A 17,574-nucleotide genomic window follows, 5' to 3' on the forward strand; every position below is an offset into this window, starting at 1 on the left:
GAATGTATATGTATAAAACTATTATTTAAATTACTTGTTTTTTCACAAAGTATATTGATTTGTTTAATTGGACCTACTTAGTGAAAAGTGTTCATTGGTTTTAATAAAACCTATTCATCTCCTATCTCTAGGTTGCAATATGGATCCTACATCTTCCTTTCTGGATGTGTTATAGAGTAGTTGGCAAGCTGCAAGGTGACTGTGGTGGGCCTTGCTTTCCCAATTCCCAACTTCTTAAAATTTGAGCGAGGTATTAGGTTAATACTTGCGCCCAAGTAAAAAAGGGGCTTACCTTACGTCCATTCCTCCAATTGAACATGGTAGCGTAAAGCTCTACGTGTCCTTGGCAGGCAAATTTTTCTAAAATGGCGCGTTACTCTCTTGCTTTAAGATGACAATTTCAAATTCCCCAAGTCTTCTTTTCTTTGAAAGGATATCTTTCAGGAACTTCACATAATTGAGCATTTGCTCTAACATTTCTATAAGAGAGATGTTGAAGTGCATTATTGTTTCGTTGTTAACTTACATTGAGCACTATTTTTTTTTTTTTTTGCTTTGATGTTCCACTTTTCTTGGTTGTTGGTTCTAGGTCAATCTTAGACAAAGATTTAGTTGTTCGAGTAGTTGAAGTAAGATTAGGTTGATGTGATGTGGACTGCTGTCTTTGATTTTCAAACTCTGATGCGTTGGCAGCCAGTGTTTTCCCACTTCACAATTTGTTTGCCTGGCACTGCTCTTTTTCATTGTTACTAGAGTGCTTAGGGACCTTAGTATTACTGGGTAACATCCCTTGTGGCCTAATTTTTATTTCTCTAGCAATTTGACTTACTTGAAGCTCTAGGTTCTAGATAGGTGTTGTTTGGCTCTGAAGCAACCCATCGTTTCTCTAAATATATTCATTCAAAAGGATTTCTAGGGGAGAGAAGGAATTGGATACTTGGTATGTAAGAGAAAATCAGCATGCAGCAGAAGTAACAAGGATCAATAAGCATTCTAATTTATTAATTTTGGCGGAAACTAAAGCATGCTCATCTAATATAAGAGGGTTTCAAGTCATACCTTTGTAGATCTCTTCAAGATCTTGATCCTCAGTAGTTTTCTTCTCCAAAACTTTTCGTGAACCACCTCAAGATCTTCCCCACTATCCTCTTGGAGCTTTAGAATGAATTGTGGGACCCAAGAACAACTTGAACGAACGCAAAACTTGGGAGAAGCTCACTGCATCAGTTTATTTGAAGAACTCTTTCTTCAGCACGAATTTTGCTCAAAAACCTCTTTGAATGCATGCCTTAATTCCACTTCAATTTTCTTTATTTATTGCAGATCAACATGCAAAGAAGATAATTGCATGAGATGCAGTTCATGCTTGGAGTGATGGAAGATAAGGTGAATGGTTTTTTGAGTGAGCTAGTTGAAGATGGTAATGGAAAAACCCATTTTTCTATTTTGTGCAATTTTCCAATTTTTCTACTTTCATGAAATGATTTTAAAAACAATTTGATTTTTAAAATTGAAAATATTATTAATTTTGTGATTAATTTCATAATTTAATTTTCTAATAAAATTAATAAATAATCATTTAAATAATTCTAATTAATTTAATATCAAATATTAAATTAATTTTTACACAAATCCACCTTCATATATTTAAATCATATTTAAATATAAATTCTCCTATTATGTTTAATTTTAATTTGAATGTTTCAAATCTAAAGCTTATCCATTTACGAGCTAGTAGGGGGACCTCGCGGACCTACAGATCATGGGCTCCAACGATCCGAGATTAATTGGCTAAACTCATTATACCGAATTAACCCCCATTCTTTAACTAATGGGTCACTCCACTATAGCCCATAGTTACACTCCCCTTACTGTAGATATATTATCTCTACTTGATATAACCATAATGAGTAAGTCGATCTTTCACAGGTTGTTCGTAATGAGCTAGGTCAAGATCACCGTTTTACCCATGTGAATACATCTTGTTCCTTAAGTTCCTACTGACCCTCTAATGAACAATTTTGATTCATAATACCTATGAATCAAGTTCTTTCTCTATCGTAAGAAGGCGAGGCTCCGATTGTTCAAGACTTGGAATTATACTTAAGAGAACAACCTATCTGCTAAACCTAAATCGGGTAGGAGTGAATTCCATTTTGCAGGGCTATGTCCCCAGCTATTCATCTGGTCTTATCCCCAAAATGAGAGGCTTATTGAGCAGTGCTGTTGGACTACTCTCACCCATGCAGATCAAAGGATAATCTCGAACAAACAGGAGTTTTAATAATGAAACGATCGTTAATGAAATAGTCAGTTTTAATATTAAACGATCGTTATAAAGAGAAGTGACCATTTTCGTGGTCCAATCTATATGCAAACTCATTGCATAGGAACCCCCACTCGCATATCTCAACATGAATGATCTGTAGATCACATCATTTGTAGCACTTTACAACTTCTTGTAACAACTACAGAGTGGGCCACATTCAATAGTCTTACCAAGATGAGATACTCAATTTTATCCATATACTTATTAGACCATTTAGGCTATATACAGTTAACTTGATCCTATTTATGTCACTACATAAAGTTAAAGTGTTCAAACTATAGCCATGGATATGTTTATTGGATTTTCATAATAGAATGCAAAATCAACAACTTATTATTATTGATAAATAGAATGTTTAACACGAACTGTGAGTTCTAGGACATTCCCAACATGGTATGATTTATCTTGCATTTGCTGGTGGCCTTGAGGCCCTTGATGAAAGCTTGGCGGTGTACCTTTCGTTTGAATGAAGAAGGATTACTCCTTGCTCAAGTAAGTACCTTTATTTCCTTGTTGGTTTCCCCCAGTTGGATCAGTCTGTTGACTCCCTTTCCATGATAAATTTGGATGGTTTCTCCATCCAAGGTTATATGTGTTGCTGAAGAGATTGTTGATAATAAAACAAACTACTAAGGGTTATGTGAGCACATGTCAAAGGTGTGCGGCTCACTATATCCCATGCATCCAACCGCCGCAACTTGGCTCAATGCATTGACTTAATTTATACTATTGACATTTACTTGATTCAATGCCACAGTCTTTAACAAGTTAGTCACAACCACCATTTGTGCTGAGAGGGCTGTGACCGTAACCATTTTAGTGCTCCAGCATTCGTAGTTCTCTTTTCCACAATTCTAGTTCCATACTTATTGTTTACCCATTCATCATTATTCCTCGAAATTCTATCCAAAATTTTCTTAGCCTTTATGTAAGTTTTGCCTAACAAACCTCCTACTGCTGCAAAATCAACTATTCATTGCGATAGCTTGTTCAAACCTTCGTAGAATATCTCTATCTGGATGCAATCTGGCAACCCATTGTGTGGACAATTTCTAACAAGCCTTTTAAATCTGGCCCAAGCATCACCCAAATTTTCTACATCATTCTACTTGAAATTAGCAATATCTCGTCTGCATTTGGCGTTCATAGTTGGTAGGAAGTATTTTTGCATGAATTTCTCAATCATGTGCTCCCATGTTGAGATTTCCTCCAACTCAAGATAGTACGCCCATTGCCTCACCTCATCACTGATAGAAAAGGGAAACAATGATAGTTTAATTCCTTAAGCTATGATTCCATGAATCACAAAGGTGTTGCAGATCTCCATGAAGCTCTTTAAGTGCACATGTCGATCTTTGCCTGTCACACCACCAAACTGACCTGTTGCTTGAATCATTTCCAACATAATCGACTTCATCTCAAACCTTATGCCATAAAAATCCGAACTCATGATTCCTGGTGAGGAATCATATAGGTTTGACGACGCATATAAGTTTGATAGGTATGTTTCGATCATGTGCCAATAAAATGGGATTGACCTGTGCGTCTATTGTTATTGGATAAGTTTGGTGCATTGGGATTCTCTTGTTGTTTAGCCATATTTCTGTGTCTTTGTCTTCTACACCAGTTAGCTCTGGCTCTCAGGGTCAATATTGAACTCCGCTTGTGTACCATTGCTCACATACTATTGGAAAAATTCCGACAAAAATTTGCAATACTCCTTAAGTGGGGTTTTCCTGTGAATTAAAGCCAAAAACCAAATTAGTTAATCTTAAGCAAGATCCCCAACAACGGTGCCAAAAATTTGTTGTGTGCTCAATTGTGCTTAGTTAATCTAATAAAAATCTCCAAATCACACAAGTTTTCTCTTAAAAGCCCCAAGTATAAACCTAATGATATGTAGTCTTGGTGAAGATCAAGGTCGAACATAGGGATTTTGATTAAATAAAAACAATGTTAATGGTTATTTACTTAAAATGCGGGGAAGTAATCAAATAAAGAAGAGATTGTTGATGTTTAAGGCATAAACTAAAAAGTAACTAAATAAGTAATGCAAATCCGGTGGTGATTGTGTAAGGTAGATGCACAACATAGTAGTTAGAAAAAATAGATAAGAAGATGGAGTTGAGATAAGCAACCTTCGATCCTTTAAACTTAATAACAAGCTTCTGTTCATGTTCGTAACCTTTAAAGACTACACCTCTCAGCGAGTTAACCACATAAATCATATTTCTATGATGCACGCTTAGATTACTTGGAACGTAAGGTTATATTTATTTCTAAACACACTACTTAATTAGTTTAGCGAGATCCACAATCACTTGCTCTCTCTAATAGTTGATTGTTACCATTTGATTTAATTAGCTAGATGGAATCAAAAGTCGGATTTAAGTACACACTAAACCAAATAAACTTTCACTTATCATTAAACTCGCTGGAATAAGGATTAACTCATCCCAACTCGCTAATGATTTAGCTACTCATGAAAAAGTAAAAAAAAAATGGAAGAGATAGAAGATGGAATAGTTGAAGCCATGATATGTATTAAAATAAATTAAATATGTTCTTTATAATATGAGAGGAAAAATGTGCAGAAATGGAAATACAAAATTGAGAAGTAAAATAAAAAGATGAATAGATGAGGAGGATGATTATCGACAACCATTTCTTGCTTCCCATAGGTCTGATGTAAAGGTGCTGATGTGCTCTGCAGTGGAACGATAGAGAAAAGCTTCTCTTGAGTTCTTCTTCTCCTGCACCGATGGTGGTAATTCTTCGAGGAAGATTACCTTAGGAATGAGGAATGGTGTAGGGATGAAAACCCTAAGGCACAGTGGAAGCCATAACATACAGAACCCAAAATTTATTTCAAAATGGCATTTAAAAACAAAACAATTTTTTTAAAAAAATAAAAACTACAGATCAAAATAGATTAAGCATGCAATTCTAGAAACAAAACCTACAAAGAGAAGAAACCCTACCTTGCAAACCTTTTAGGAATTCTGTGGTACTCTTTTGTACGATTTGGGATTGGACACCACCACTTGGAGTCCTCCCTATTCTTGCAGAAAAATTGAGAATTTGAGAATTGTGGGATTTTCTATAGAAATTGGGAGGATTTTGGGAAAAACATAGAGAGTTTTTGCTTCTACAAGAAAAAAAATAATAAAGAAAAAAAGAAAAAAAAGAGAAATAAAAAAAACTGCTCTACTTTCAGCATCTTTTTTCTTTATACAAAGAGAATGAGAGAGAGAAGTGAGGAGATGTGGGATTCATCCAACCTCTCTAATGGAGAGTTACATTTTTATTTAATTAAAATTAAATAAAAATATTTATTTAATTTAACTAAATAAATAAAAACCAATAACCATTTAAATCATAATTAAATGGTTCCATCTTACATAACCTATGGTTTTAATGTGCATCTAATGTGCATTAATTTTAACCTATAGTTTTGATTTAATTAGTTTAATTAAATTCAGGTTTTAATTTAATTTAATTTAATTTAATAATTAATTAATTCTTCAATCTATTAATCATCTAATTAAATATCACATTTAATTTAATTTCCCATTTGAATCATATTAAAAAACACTTCTCTCATTTAACCTATAGTTTTAATGTGCATCCAATGCACATTAGTTTTAACCTATAGTTTTCAATATGAATCTTATTCATATTGAATTAATATTTGAGCTCCTTTCAAATACTTCGTTCTCGCATTTACTAATTTTGAATCATATCCAAAATTAATAATAAAGTCTAAAACAAAACTTTATACTAAAATGTATCAACATACATTAAAAAATCCCAATTTTGAATTTGAACATTTCAAATTCAATTTAATGATAAATTACCTCAATACACTTTACAAGTTAGGAAGGGAACCTAATGGACCTGTAGATCAGAAGCTCCAACGATGTAAGATTAATTGGATAAACTCATGAACCAAATTAATCAATATTCGTTAACTGTGGGTACACTTTACTAAAGACCCACAACTGCACTCTTCTCACTACATATATGTTTTTATGTCCATGGATATAGACCAATAACAACAAGTTAGTCTTCACGAGTGTTCGTAACATTAGTTGGGTCAAATTACCATTTTACTCTTAGGTTACCTCTACATCCTTAAGTACCAGTGCTCCTCTAATGAATAACATATTTATGGTTCAACCATTAAAAAGAAATTCCTCTCGAGCCAGTGAGAGGGTAGGGCCCTTTATTCAAGTTCCAAAGACACCACTTAAGGAACACTCATCTACTTACCTTGAAGTCGAGAAGGAGTGAAATTCATCTTGTATGATTATGTTCTCAACTACCCACTCGGTCTTATCCCCAAAATGGTAGGCATATTGAGTCGATGAACTGGCCACTCTCACCCATACAAATCAAAAGGACAATTCCTCGTGAACAAAAGTTCATAATATACTCAGGACTAAGACTAAGTTGTCTAGGTCATCCTATTGAAACAGAAACCTAACTAGTCAATGGAGTTACATCTAGTGGTTACTATTTCGCGGTCTGATCTTTGCAAACTCATTGCCCAGGATACCTCCACTCATGTATCTACTATAGACTCTTTAGGTTGTATCTTGAACATTGATTCCTATATGTCTTTACATATGGTTCAAGACTCATAAGACAGCTTAGGATGTTAGTTTATTGAATTTTAGGGTTAATAAGACAGAATTAAATAAAACATCAATAACACTTATTGAGAAAAACATTAATAACTATTTATTAATGACTGTCATTTGATTACATTCACTATTTATTATGGCATAAAACCCAACAAACTCCCTGAACTAAAACTCTAGTTAGTGGGATGTACATTACAAAAACAACGAGGATGCTACAAATACAAATCAAAATATAATAAACTAGGGTATCTCATACCCATTACACATCTCCCATTGCCTTAGATCACACAATGTACATATCTCGAACACTTCTCATTGTATAGCTGAGAGAGCCTTCGTAAATGGATCAGCAATGTTGTGCTCGGAATCGATCTTTTTGACGATCACATCTCCTCATTGCACAATCTCTCATATCAAGTGATACTTCCTTTCAATGTGCTTTCCTCGTTTGTGGCTATGAGGTTCTTTCGAGTTGGCCACAACCCCACTATTGTCACAATATAAGGTGATCGACAAGTTCATGTTTGGAACAACTTCCAAATCATTTAGAAACTTCCTTAGCCAAACTGCTTCCTTTGCTGCTTCACAAGCAGCTACATACTCAGCCTCCATGGTTGAGTCTGCAATGCATCCTTTCTTAATACTACGCCATACTACAACTCCCTCGTTTAGGGTGAACACTGATCCTGACGTGAACTTCCTAAAATCCTTGTCAGTTTGAAAATTAGAGTCTGTGTATCCTATAAAAATCAAATCCTTAGCTCCATACACTAGAATATAGTCCCTTGTTCTCCTAAGATACTTGAGGATATTCTTAGCCGCAGTCCAGTGGTCTAACCCTATATTGGATTGATACCTACTAACTATTCCCACTACATAACAAATTTCTATCCTAGCGTAGAGCATTGCATATATTAAGCTGCCCATAGTTGAGGCATAGGGAATACGTCTCATGTTCTTAACTTCTTGAGGTGTCTTAGGACACTGCTCCATTGACAAATGAACTCCATGCTTGAAAGGCAATAAACCCTTCTTAGAGTTCTACATTGAATATCAAATCAACATCCTGTTGATATAAGTTGCTTGAGACATAACTAGCATTCTATTCTTATGATCTCTAATTATTTGGATCCCAAGAACATACTGTGCCTTTTCTAAATCTTTCATTTGGAGTTGGGCTGCTAGCCACTTTTTAACACAGTAAGGTATTCTACATCATTCTGAATGAGTAGGATATCGTCCACATAAAGTACTAATAAAGCTACTTTATCATTGATGATCTTCTTATAAACACAAGGCTCATCAACACTTTGGTCAAAGCCAAAAGGTTTAATCGCAATATCAAACCTAATATTCCAAGAGCTGGATGCCTGTTTCAACCCATAAATGGATTGATTCAGTCTACAAACTTTTTGCTCCTGGCCTTATGCTATGAACCCCTCGTGCTGAGACATAATGAAATTCTCTTCAAGATTGCCATTCAGAATGGCTGTCTTGACATCCATTTGTCATATTTCAGTCATAATATGTGGTTATGGACAAGAGAATTCGTATAGATTTAAGCATATCAATAGGGAAAAAAGTTTCCTCGTATTAAACCCCTTCCCTTTGGGTATAACCCTTTGCTACGAATCTAGCTTTGAAGGTCTATACCTTCCAAGCTACATCTCTCTTTCTCTTATAGATTCATTTACACCCTATGGGTTTAACCCCATCAGGTGGATCTACAAGATCCTATACTGAATTGAAGTACATTGACTCCATTTCAAGGTCCATGGCTTTGACACATTGGTTCTTGTCTACGACATTCATTGCATACCTGATCCCTAACGCCATCATCTGGAATGACGATCTAAGTTTCAATTAAACCCAAGTAACAGTCAGGTTGTGCTACAACCCTTCCACTGTGTTGAGGCACTCTCAACAATTGAGAAGGATGAGACTGACTTGAAGTGCTAGTCCCTTCATTAACTCTTAATGAAGGACCAACATCATCATCAACAACTTTTGTTGATTCTTTAGTAGCTTTATATAATTCTAATTTGCTTCGTGGTTTATGATCTCTCATGTGGTCTTCTTGTTGGGATCGATGTCTTAATTCTCTCGGAGTCTCGTAGTTTGTAATGTATACACATTGTTATGAATAAAATAAGAGTTATTTTAGCTCGCATTTATTCATATCCAATAAACAAAGCTCCATGGTTATTGTATGTGAACTTAAGCATGTATATGAGATATACAAGTGGATCATGACTTAAGAGATAACCTAAAAAGGTCTGTAGTATAAGAATTAAGGAGGAATACTTGATCCTGGTGACACTACGGATACGACCCTCTTTGTAAAGGTTTGCAAGTGTTGTGAAGTACTACAGATGGTAGATCCTGACCATTCATGTGGAGACATGCGAGCAGGGGTGTCATATACAAAGAGTTTATATAAGACCGGACCACGAGATGACAAGTCTCTGTATATAACGTCGTTGATATTGGAGACTTACATCTCACCTAAACGACCATAGGTGACATGAACCCAATCCTGAGTGTTTTGAGAACTCTTGCCTTTAAGGGTGGTCCTTTGATTAGTATGGGTGAGAGTGGCCAGATTGCCTACTCAATATGCCTACCTTTTTAGGGATTTGATTGATTTGAGAGCTGAGAACTCAATTACACAAGATGGAATTCACTCCTTCCCTGAAGCAGGGGTAAGTAGATATATTGCTCCCTTAAAGACTGATTTCGGGTCTTGAACATAGTGGCCACAACTTCTCTTTGGAAGAGAGGACTCAGTCATAGTAGAACTATGACTTATGTTCATTAGAGGGATCAGTGGTACTTAAGGAGTTAGATGTAACTACAGGGGCATAACGGTTATTGGTCCAACTGTACTTACGAGTGATCTGTAAAGGGTTATCGCATTGTTGATTGGTTGATATGGACACATAATATATCTTTAGTAAGGAGAGTTCAAATGTCGATCTTTAGTAGAGTAACTGACAGTTAATGAATGGGGGATCTTGTGACTAAAGAGTTTAGTTAATTATTCGCATATCGTTGGAGCTTCGAGCTACAGGTCTATAAGATCCCTTTGGTAGCTCAATGGATTCAAGTTGAGAATCGGTTCTTGGTGTTGATTTGAAATGTTCAAATTGATAAGAGGAAATTCGATTATATATGATATGATCGGTGTGATGTATGAGATACATCAAGTGGAAGATTAAAGTAAATGAAATTTACATTAAGTACCATGAAATATAAAAAGAACTATGGTTTATATGTTTCTTGAGATGAAATATTAAAAACTATAGGTTATAAATATAATATTGTAAGTTGATTATCATATATATTTATGATAATATTAATTATTAGATAATTATATCTTTTTCTCTAATAACCAATTATTGGTAGTTTCTTGGTAACCGTGAGATAAAAGAAAAAATGTTTTCCTAAATTTAGTAGTTGTATAATTGAGATTTTCTATTCTCGGAATTACTCACGGAAAGGCTGTCAAGTGGATTAGATTCATTAAACGATAGCTGAAGAGAAACTAAATGATCGTGGAGTGACACTACACGATAGTTCACTCAGCTGGCCATTAGCTAAACGATCGCGGAGTTTTTGCTAAACGATCGCATAACATTTGTTAAACGATTGGGCATCGTCTATACGATAAACCTTTATCATCTCCCACTTGCTAAATTATTTACACGATTGTTCTTCCTATGGTCTCTTCCTCTAACCAAGTCCCTACATAGCCCACACTTCTAGATTCTCACACCGAGAGCACCAAGGTAGCCATTGTAGTGGTGTCATACTCAACTCAACGTAGTCGAGGATTTGGAGGCCGTTCGTTGAGTTCGCGGTGTTCGTGTGGTGGTTGCTGATTGACCGTGTTGTGTTGCGATCACTGTGTTCAAGCGTTCATGAGTTATAGTCTTGGAGATTGTATAAGCGTTCGTGATCGAGGGATTTTGAAGATGAATCTTCAAAGGTATGTTTATTCTTTCCCTTGATCTTATTAAAAGCATGTTGTAATTTCGTATGTTGCATGACCAGTTAGTTTTCGTTTGTTGATTGTTATTGTGTATGTTTAAATACAAACGGAATTTGGAACGATCATTCCACTTCTCATGGAAATCCTCATGTCCGATTTCCTTCACTTCTTCCAAGAATGTAGCGTTTTTTAATACAAACAATTTGTTTTCTTATGGATTGGAGAATAGACCAGCTCTCGTTTACTTATAGTAACCAACAAATTGGCATAATCTTAAATGAAGTTCCAATTTCTTAGGTTTTGTCACTAACACATATGTTGGACAACCCAGATTCTGAAGTAGTGGAAACTAGGTTTACCCCCCCCCCCCCCCTCCATGACTTGAAAGGTGTTTTAGAAACACTCTTTGAGGGAACGTTGTTCAAGATATGAACTGCAATCTCTACTGCATACCCCCAAAACGAGCTAGGCAATTGAGCATAGCTCATCATAGAATGAACCATGTCTAACAAGGTTCTATTTGTCCTTTTTGATATACCGTTTTGTTGAGGTGTACTGGGTGCTGAGAGTTGAAATTGGATTCCATGTTCTATCATATACTCTTAGAATCTTATATCCATATACTCTTCACCTTGATCAGATCGAAGTGCTTTAATAGTTTTTCTTAACAGAGTTTCAACTTCTACCTTATACTCCTTGAACTTTTCAAGTTATTGGGGTTGATGCCCTAAACTCTCGTTGGGTTCTGTAGTTTATAAACATTGTATTGAACAAACGCTGTGGTGTAATAATATATGATATTTTTCTTCACTATTGTCTATGAAACATTGGATGTTTTATTGCTTTACCACAAACCAATAAACTAAGATCCCTGGTTGTCATTATAACTTAAGCATGTATGTGAAGACATATAGGTATAACATGCCTTAAGTGATAACCAAAATGGTCTGTAGTATATAGATATAGGAGGGAAACCTTATCCTGGTAATGTTATGGATGCGACCCACTTTGTAGAATAGTTACAAGTATTGTGACTTGCTACAGATGGTCTGATCCTAATCATTTATGTGGAGACATGCGAGAGGGGGTGTCCTATACAAAGGAGTTTTTATAAGACTGGACCACGAAGTGTTATAGTCTCGTTATATAACACTGTTCATGACAGAGACTTCACTTCACTAGGATGACCATAGGTAACATGACCTCAATCTTGAGTGAGTTGAGAACTCCTACATTTGAGGGCGGTCCTTTGATTTTCATGGGTGCAAGTGGCCAGATTGCCAACTCAAACCTACCACTTTGGGGATTTGTCTGATTTGGGAGCTGGGAACTCAGCTACACAAGATGGAATTCACTTCTTTCTGGAAGTAGGGGTAAGCAGATAGATTTTTCCCTTAAGGGCTGATTCCGAGGCTTGAACGATGTGATGCCACATACCTTTTCATGGCCTGTGAAGTGTCCACACATAGTAGAACTATGTTATATTATTCATTAGAGGGATCAGTAGTACTTAAGGAGTTAGATGTAACTACAGGGACAAAATGATAAATTGGCACAGTTGTACTTACAACCATCTGTGAAGAGTTATCGTACTGTTGATTGGTTATATCCGATAGATACAGAAATATATCTGTTGTGAGAAAAGTATAGCTGTTGGTATTTAGTGGAATGTCTGGCAGTTAACGGATGGTAGATCTCGTGGCTAAAGAGTTCAGTTAGCTATTCACGTACAGTTGGAGCTTCGAGCCATAGGTTCATAAGGTCCCATTCGTAGTTCAATGGATTCAATTTGAGAATCAGTTTTTGGGTCCATTTGAAGTGTTCAAATTGACAAGAGGAAGTTTGGTTATATATGATATGATTAAACTGGTCAATTATATATGATATAGTTGACATGATGTATGAGATACATTAATTGGAGGAAAAGGATAAAATATGATTTACATCTAGTGGAGGAGAAAAAGACTATGGTTTATATGTTGCATATGATGTGATATTAAACTATAGGTTATAAATATAATATGATTATTTTTTTTATTTAAACAATTATGAAATAATTGTTGGTTTTTCTCCATAACCGCACGAGATAGTGGGAGGTTACATTCAGTTCTCTTAATTGAAGGATAGAATGAAAATAGTTTTCATTTTGCAAAGAGATCGGATAATCGCTTCATGATTTAGTACACTGCCCATCATCTAGTAAACGAGAGCATACACGATAGCTCAAGTTATCCTAAACGGTCGTGTACACGCATATTTTTCTTAAACTATCGCGTAGCTTTTCCTAAATGATTGCATAGTCTTTTCTAAGCGATCACGCGTGCAAGCGATTTACCTAAATGATCGTCTAAACGATCAGTCCGATCATGTACCTTTTGCTAAACAATTAAGCACCCGTCTACGCGATAGACATAAAACCTCTCGCACTTGCTTGGTCATGGTAAATGATCGTTGTTTCCTCCTCCCCTCTACCAAATCCAACAGAGCCCATACCTCCTGGATTCTCACTCCGGGAATACCGAGGTTACCAAGTGGTGGTGTCGTTCTTTTTGCCTATTCATGAGAAGTCCGTTCGGTGGTAGACAACAACGAGATTTCGTGGACGATAGACTTGATGATCTCAGCGACAACAAGAGTTGCCTTCCTGAACGAGAGCGAGATTTCAAGGGAAGAAAAGTTCTTCCAAAGGTATGTCTCTCATTCCTTTGTTGTTTAAATTTGTAAAGCATGCCATAATTTGTTTGTAAATGCATAACTTGTATTTTTGATTGTGAATGCGGTATTTCTATCACAATGAATTTGGAATGATCTTGCTTCTGCTCATAGATACTCTTTGATAAGAGTTCCTTCAATTAGTATTAGAGCCATGTTCTGATATTCCAAATCCATTGTACAAAAGGGTTCTTTCCCAGCATGGGCTGCAAGGTGATTGAGCAAAAAGGTTCTCACCCCAACCTAGGTTTATGTTTAAGGGACAGAGCAAAAGGATTATCTCTTAAACAAGGATATCTAATGTTGAGGGATCGAGCAAAAGGGTTCTCTCTCAATTAGGAATCAGTTCAACTATGTTTTCAAATACGATGAGTTTTAAAGTTTATATACATGTTTGCTTGGCAAGTTCCCAGTTTTCAGTATTCAGTTTTTTAGCTTTCAGTTTAAGCATGAGATTTATATTTCTATTAAGTCACTCACTGGGCTAGTAGCTCACCCATTTTAAACGTTTTTACTCCCCAGATAATAATCACCTCCCCATAAGATAACTGAGTTGCTACTCTGCCACCTAAAGTCTCCGGCTAAAAGTTAACTTTAGGTGTTGGTTCTGTTAATATTTGTACACATGTTTTGGTCATATAGGGACTTGTTAGTATGTTGAGACCTATTAGAACTTGGGTTTGTATATGAGTTGAATATATGTTGTTATGGTGAAACTCTGTTGATGTTAAATATGTTAAAAGTTTTAGTTCCTTAGTAAATGTGTGTTGTATCCAAGGTTTCTAAACAAGTTAAGCAGGTCAGTTAGGTAGTAAGTACCACAAAAGGGTTGATAAGTTGCTATCGTCACATTCTCTTCTAGGTTAAAAGGATAATCTGGGAGGGGGTGTGACACATGTACACAATATGATATACATCAAACATCTAACTACTAATGCATAGGGAATTCATTTCATAACCTCAAGAGGTATCTTACAACATTGTTCCTTAGACAAATAAATTCCATACCTGGAAGGTAACATACCTCTCTTGGAATTTTGTATTTTATATCTAGACAACATCTTATCTATATAAGATGCCTGAGCTAACACTAGCATTCTGTTCTTATGATTCCGAACTATTTGGAACCTAAGAACATATTGTGTATCTCCCAAATCCTTCATTTGGAATTGCAATGCCAGTCATCTTTTAACATTAGCTAGACATTCTACTTCATTTCCTATGAGTAGAATATCATCAACTGACCTATGGTCGTGTATGGTGCTATTGGTTGGCACTTCCACCGTCTCTCTCTGTAGTTCACGATGTTTTCCATGTCTCAATTTTGAGGAAGTACATAACATATCCATCTCATGTGGTGGACTTCGCGCCCTTGCAGTTGAACGAGAACCTAAGTTATGAGGAGAAGCCTATACAGATTATTCCAAGGGAAGTGAGGGCTTTGCACAATAGGGAGGTGGCATTGGTGAAGGTTCTATGGTAGAACCATAGTTCGAGAAAGCAATATGGGAAAGAGAGGAGGAAATGAGAGCCCAGTACCCAGAACTCTTTCAAGACTAGAACTTTTGAAGACGAAAGTTTCTTAAGGAGGGTAGATTATGACAAGCCAGATTCCTGAAAATTGTATGTATTTATCTTGATTATTTAATTTTAGACTTCAAATTTTAGAGATTCAGAATTTGTTTATTTTGGTTAAATCGATTTAAATTAATCTTGGTCAAGATATGAAATTAATTCGATTATTAGGAATAGAATTTAATTTTGGCTTTGGATTGGATGGATTTCAATTGAGTCTTAATTGGGGTTGGTGGAGATTTAAATCCTATCGGGATCTTAATTTTTGGGTTGAAGTGACAAAAAAATAATAAATTAAATTTTGGTGTTGTTGGGGAAAAAATATTTTTAGTTCAGGAAAAGGAGGAAATTAGGGTTTAAGAGTTTTTTTTTAATTTATTTAAATGGGCCTCGATTTACGTGCAACTAAAGAAAAAAAAAATAAAGAAAAAATTCTCTTCTTCCTCAAACCAGTGCTCAGCCGTACCTCGTGAGATCCAGCCACCGAGCAAAGCCCCCGTCAGTCGTCGTCATCGATCGCACTGCCAATCACAGTCCAGCCAAATGCTATCGTCGATCGTGCTGCCAATCCCAGCTAGCCAGCTCGTCGTTCGTCGCGCCTGAAAACCCTCGGACGTTGTTCGTCCCGCACAATCAACCCGTCGTTCACCACAAAGCTTCGGCGTCTGCGGCAAAATTCATCTAGACAGCTTCGAGTCTACTCGAATGGCCCTCTACTCGCGCCTTGTTGGATAAGGATTTGGTTGTTTTCGGTCAGTTTCTTGGGTTTCTTAAAAAATCTTGGCTATCTAGTGTAATTTTAGTCTGACGATGAGTTCAATTTTGAATTTAGGAATTTGAAGTTAAGGTTTTAGGACGTTTTAGCGGGCTGCTCAATTCTTCAATAGATTTATTTTGGCAAGTTTTGGGATAAGTTATGTGGGGATTGTTGGAATAAATTGTGTATGTTTTGGGGATCGACCTCACAGGTTGAATTGTGTGTTTATGGTTGGCGTTAGGAACCTTGATTCAAACTTATGTTAAACTAAGAAGAAGGTTTTGTGTCTAAAACTCGAGGTAAGCGCTTCATTACTGGTTCACCCTCAAACCCTAGTTGTGGTTAAGTATAAGATTGTACTGAAAGCATGATTCTATGTATTGGTTTGAAATATTATGACTTACCATGATACTTGCTATGTTTGATTGTTGATGGGGTCACAGAGGCTTATGCTTATGCCACGAAAATTATGATTGTACATAAGTGCTATGGTATCTGAATGATGATTTGTTTTGAGTGTGGTTGACCCTTTTCAGGCATGATTAAGGACTATGATTGTATGCTTATAACTATGTTAGACCAATAGTGACTATTAGTATTTTTATTGGGACATGCACATTGTATGTTGTGAGCCTTCAAGATCACGCCTTATGCCTATGATCGTGTTCGTATGAAAGTGTGCCTTCGGGTTCGCCCCTTATGCTTATGCCTATGTCTATACTTACGATGTAAAATGTGCACTTGAGTCCCGATAGGAATGCTAATAGCTCATCTAGTGGGCCCTGTAGCGGGTCACTTACTGGGTATATTTATATACTCATTCTTTTCTCTTCATGTTTTTTAGGTAAAGGTAAAGATAGACCGGCAAATGACAAGAGGGATCTATAACCCGGTCATGACATGATGATGCTTTCGCACTTACGTTTTTATTTTATTTTATTTTTGGCTTGATTTACGTTTTAATTTATCCTAAATCAAAGTCGGGGGTGCCTTGAACAATATTTTATGATATGATTATTTTGGAAATAAAAGTTGTCCTTTTTATTAAATCTTTCTTTGAGAAACATACATTGTCAAGCTTATGCATGTAGTAGTGTACTGGTAGTAGATTAGAAAGTTGGGTCGTTACAAAATTATCCAAAAAACTAATGAAATTAAATAAAATTAAAATAAATATATGTATATTTCATTATTTCATAAGAAAAAAAATACATTTTAAAGTTAAAAATAAGTTCGGGTTGGTTTGGGTTATTATAGGTGACATATGAGCCAACCCAATCCATAAATTTTTTACTTATTTGAACTCAATCCAAAAGAGTTAATAACCCAAAATTGATTCACTCCAAAATTGACGAACTGGTTTTCACTCCTATCATTCACTCAGTCTCTATCTTGGTGTCAATCTAAGAAGCACGAATACTTAAGTTTAACTAATGTGTTCATGTTGGACACATGTCAAATACTTGGACACTCTGACCATGTTGGACACATGTCAAATACTTGGACACTCTGACACTGTTGAACACATATAGAACACTCGTTAATACAACAAATGTATTATATA

At 35.9% G+C, this 17,574-nt stretch overlaps 1 protein-coding gene and 1 long non-coding RNA gene across 3 annotated transcripts; one reads left to right on the forward strand and one right to left on the reverse strand.

Moving 5' to 3' along the window:
- Positions 1-3,876: 3,876 nt before the first annotated feature.
- On the reverse strand, positions 3,877-15,858 carry LOC120078246 (uncharacterized). 2 transcript variants are annotated; one of them, XM_039032471.2, is made up of 4 exons: positions 15,720-15,858; positions 5,311-5,385; positions 4,992-5,152; positions 3,877-4,065 (listed from the first exon to the last, which is right to left on the reverse strand). In XM_039032471.2, the coding sequence occupies exons 1-4, from the start codon at positions 15,764-15,766 to the stop codon at positions 4,007-4,009; spliced, it is 342 nt and encodes a 113-aa protein (XP_038888399.2). In that variant the 5' UTR covers positions 15,767-15,858; the 3' UTR covers positions 3,877-4,006. The 2 variants fall into 2 exon arrangements, 1 of the variants encoding a protein (XP_038888399.2); XR_016529605.1 differs by lacking the exon at positions 3,877-4,065 and having other exon boundaries at positions 4,853-5,118.
- A 9-nt stretch (positions 15,859-15,867) lies between these two features.
- LOC150035887 (uncharacterized) lies at positions 15,868-17,059 on the forward strand. The gene is made up of 2 exons (XR_016529606.1): positions 15,868-16,005; positions 16,855-17,059. It is a non-coding gene; the product is annotated as an uncharacterized LOC150035887 (long non-coding RNA).
- The last annotated feature ends 515 nt before the right edge of the window (positions 17,060-17,574 follow it).

This window comes from Benincasa hispida, chromosome 5, assembly GCF_027475165.1.
Source record: "Benincasa hispida cultivar pf3 chromosome 5, pf3_genome.v1.1, whole genome shotgun sequence".
NCBI lineage: Eukaryota > Viridiplantae > Streptophyta > Magnoliopsida > Cucurbitales > Cucurbitaceae > Benincasa > Benincasa hispida.

Excerpts from the sequence above, each read along its gene's own strand:
- LOC120078246 (XM_039032471.2), bottom strand. The coding sequence starts at position 15,766 with ATGACGACGACTGACGGGGGCTTTGCTCGGTGGCTGGATCTCACGAG. Across the intron at positions 5,386-15,719 it reads CGGTGGCTGGATCTCACGAG|GGAGGACTCCAAGTGGTGGT; the intron begins GTACGGCTGAGC and ends CTGCAAGAATAG. Across the intron at positions 5,153-5,310 it reads ATTCCTAAAAGGTTTGCAAG|GGTTTTCATCCCTACACCAT; the intron begins GTAGGGTTTCTT and ends ACTGTGCCTTAG.